The following is a 3,643-nucleotide window of genomic DNA, read 5'->3' as shown; positions in this document are numbered from 1 at the left end:
CCTCCTGCCCCTGCTGGCTCTGATCCTGCCCCGACTCTGAGCCCCCCTCGGCGCCCCAGGGAGGTCCCGGCTCCTCGGGGTGCCCGTGCCCCCCCTTTTCCCCGGGGGAGGCCTCAAGAACTGTGGGGAACAGCCGGTGGGTGGGGGCTGCAGGATGCAGAAGGGGTTCCCCTCCCATCCTGAGCGGGAAAAACCCCCAACAGGAACCAAAAGGTGGGAAATTATTTATTAAAAATGGTCTTATTTTGGGAGAGCAGGGCCTGGCTGCTGTGGGTGGGCCACTGCCGTTCCAGGTCACCGCCTGCTGCTCCTGAAATATTGATGGGAGCTGCGGGTGGCAGGGCAGCGAGGCGTGCAGGGAGCTGTGGGGGGGGACGGATGGACACCCCGCCACACACCCACCGCCACCGCGGCGGTGACACGCGGGGCCGGTGACACGCGGGGCCGGTGACACGCAGGCTCCCGTGACGCCGACACCCCGCACCCCTCGCAGGGTGCTGGCGGGTGTCACGGGAGCTGCGGGGTGTGGAGCCACCCCCGCGCCCTGCACAGCCTGACCCACTTCCCGCAGGCGCTGGCGCACAGATGGAGCAGACGCTGCGGGGCTGTGGGCGCAGGGACACGGCCCACCTCCTACCCTCGGTCCCTCTGGCTGTGTGTCACCCCTGGGCTGCCCCTCGGCAGGTGTTCCTCACACAGCGTGGGGTGTCCTGCAGCAGGTGTAACTCTCTGGGTGTCCGTGTCCCCACCATGTCCCCTCCAACTGCCCCCGGGAGTGTGTGGGGGTGTCCATCCCTGTGTGGACTGTCCCCATGTGGGTGTCCCCATGCCCCCTCCCCTGTGGTCTCTGGCTGTCCCCACGTGGTCTTTGCCCAAGCAGAGGTGTCCCTGGGCTGTCCCCACATGGTCCCCTGTGTGTATCCTCAGCCAGGGCTGAGTGTCCTGGGAGTGTCCGTGTGCCCTATCCCTCTGGGGCTGTGTCCCTGTGCCGGGAGCCCCGGCTGTCCCCTCTGGTGACCCCCAGCACACACAGACAGGGAGGGGCTGAGCCCTGTCCCATCCCACTGGGGATTACAAGGGGCTCAGCCCAGCTCTGCCTAATCCGGGGGATTACACGGGCTGGGCCCAGCCGGGGGGGCACCCAGGGGTGCCCCCCACAAGGACACGGCACGTGGCAGCTGAGGACAGCAAGGGGGGCTCCCAGCAGCAACCAAAGGCACCACGTACCCCAACACACGGCCACAGGGTGGGTTTGGGGGGTGAGGGGAGCACAGCAGATGCCCCAGGTTTATTGGGGTGCGGGGTGGGGGCTCAGGCGCTGCCGGTGCCCTGCTGCATTCGCTTGAGCAGCTCCTCATCCTGCAGGGACAGCTCTGTCAGCTTCTTGCCCATCCGCTCGTGCACCTCCAGGTACTTGGCCACGCAGCGGTCCAGGCACACGCATTCCCCTTTGGACAGCTCCGACTCCTTGTAGTGCGGGGGGACGCACTTGCGGTGGCACGCCTGGGTCATCCTGCACGCATCGCCACCGCACCTGAGTCCCGCACCACCCGGGAGCCGGCCCTGCACCCCAGCACACCCTGTACCCCACCGTCGCCACCCCCGGGATCCCGACCCCGCACCCCAACATCTCCTATACCCCGCCATCAGCACCCCCGGGAGACAGCCCCACACCTCAGCACCCCCCCGTTATCGCCATCCCCGCCACCCCCAGTCCTTGCACCCCACCACCTGTACCCCCCATCATCACCGACCGAGAGCCCGGCCTCTGCACCCCAACAGACCCAGTATCCCCCGTCATCGTTACCCGGGCACCCCTAGGACCCCACCACCGTCCCCTATCCTCAAGTATCTCCGGTTCCCCCCCACATTTCCCGGGTGTTTCCTAGGACCCCCTGCACTCCCCTACAACCCCAGCATCCCAGGGTCTCCCAGTGCCTCTGACAGCCGCTAGTGTCCCCCAAGCCACGGACACGCCCCGGTACCCCAAGAGCCCCGATGCTCCCCCCGGCGGGCCGCACCGATTGTACATGTCGGCCATCATCTCGACCTCCAGCTCGGCCGCCAGCTGCTGAGCCCGCAGCGGATCCATGGCGGCCAGCACCTGCCCCGCTCGGTCCCGGTCCCGATCACGGTCCCTCTGGGCCCGACCCTGCTCGGATCCGCCCCGCTGGATCCCCGCGGTCCCGCTCGGTTCGGGACCCGGCGGCGGCTCCCTGCAGGAACCACGTGGGCGCCGCGCTTCCGCCCACCAGCGCAGTGGCCCCGCCCCACCAGCGGAACCGACCAATCGTGTGCAGCTGAAGGCGGAACCAGGAGTGCGCCTGTGTCGCTGATTGGTCCGACGGAAGGGGCGTGGCGGCGGCCGAGCGGCGGGGAGGGGAGCGGCTGAGCGCGCGCTCTGTCCGGCCTTTGCCCCGCAGGGGGCGTGGTCATCGGAAAGGGGCGTGATCAGACCGGAGGGGGCGTGGCCAATGCCGGGACCTCACCCGGGCATGGTTAGGGGGTTTCGGGTCCCCTCTCTCCCGGTCTCCGCCTCTGTGTCCCCTGTTCCTCGTCTCCCTGGGTCCTCCTGTGTCCCGCCGTCCCGCCTGGGCTGTCCCCGTGTGACCTGTGTACCCACGTGCCTGTGTTCCCCATTGCCCCCCGGGAATCTGTTCCTCCCGCCCTGCCCGTGTTCCCCACGTCCCCCATGTCCCCCGTACACCCCCGAGTCTGTGTTCCCCACCTCGCCCGTGTGCCTGCGACCCCCAAGTCTCCCTGTCCCTGCCCAGGGTGTTCGTGTCCCCCGTGTCCCCCGGGTCGCACGGCACGGGTTCGGTCTTGCCCCCGTGAGCTGCTTTGGGGTGTCGCCGCTGTCCCCCTCCCCAGCCATGGCCGGGTGTCCGGCCCGGCCCCACGCGTGCCCCGCGGGTGGGCGGTGAGTGAAGGCGGCACCTGCCCCCGCCGCGTAAAAATAGCAGCGGGCGGGGGGGCTGGGGCGCAGCAGGGCCGGCGGAGCAGGAGCAGCCGAGGGTACGGGGCCAGGGGCTCCGGGAGCTCAGGGGGGCACGGGTGGAACGGGGAGCGGTCGGGAGGGTGCGGGCTGGAGGGCACCGGGGAGGAGAACCGGAGGGAGGCAAGGGAGACCGGGAAGGGGTCATAGGGGGCCGGGAGAAGACAGGGGGGGCCGGGAGAGGGACACGGCGGGGCCGGGGTGGGATATGTGTGGTCGGGAGGGGACATGGGGGCAGGAAGGGGCACAGGGGTCCTGACACGGGGCATTGGGGGGCGGCAAAGTGGGGCGGGAGGGCAATGGGAGGGTTGGTTTGGGGCTTGGGGGGCTACAGGAAAACACGAAAGGACTGGGCTATGCTGTTGCGGTGTTGGGATGGGGCATGGGGGAGCCAGGGTGGGGCAACTGGGGTGCCCAACGTGGGAATGCTATGGGCACAGGGGCAGGAGGGGAGTTAGCCGGGCTGGGGGGCTATGGGGGTCACGGCTCACGGCGTCATCGGGGGACTCCCCAGTGACAGCCCTGTGTCCCTGCAGCAGTGACCGCAGCAATATGGATGCTCAGGGAGATGCTGAAACCTCCACCTCGGATACCCCCACCTCGGACACCCCCACCTCGGACACCCGCACTTCGGAAACCCCCACCGCG

The 3,643-nt window shown here is 69.2% G+C and overlaps 2 protein-coding genes across 2 annotated transcripts in view; one reads left to right on the top strand and one right to left on the bottom strand.

Moving 5' to 3' along the window:
• RTN4RL2 (reticulon 4 receptor like 2) overlaps window positions 1-3,643 on the top strand; it is a 21,443-nt gene that overhangs the window by 3,458 nt on the left and 14,342 nt on the right. The window lies entirely within an intron of this gene.
• Window positions 1,248-2,260, bottom strand: TIMM10 (translocase of inner mitochondrial membrane 10). The gene is made up of 2 exons (XM_015629951.3): window positions 2,022-2,260; window positions 1,248-1,513 (listed from the first exon to the last, which is right to left on the bottom strand). Exons 1-2 carry the CDS (start codon window positions 2,090-2,092, stop codon window positions 1,312-1,314), a joined length of 273 nt encoding a protein of 90 aa, XP_015485437.1. The 5' UTR covers window positions 2,093-2,260; the 3' UTR covers window positions 1,248-1,311.

This window comes from Parus major, chromosome 5 (assembly GCF_001522545.3).
Source record: "Parus major isolate Abel chromosome 5, Parus_major1.1, whole genome shotgun sequence".
Lineage (NCBI taxonomy): Eukaryota > Metazoa > Chordata > Aves > Passeriformes > Paridae > Parus > Parus major.
The sequence above is the reverse complement of the archived record's forward strand: the minus strand, read 5'-3'. Positions and strand labels throughout refer to the sequence as shown.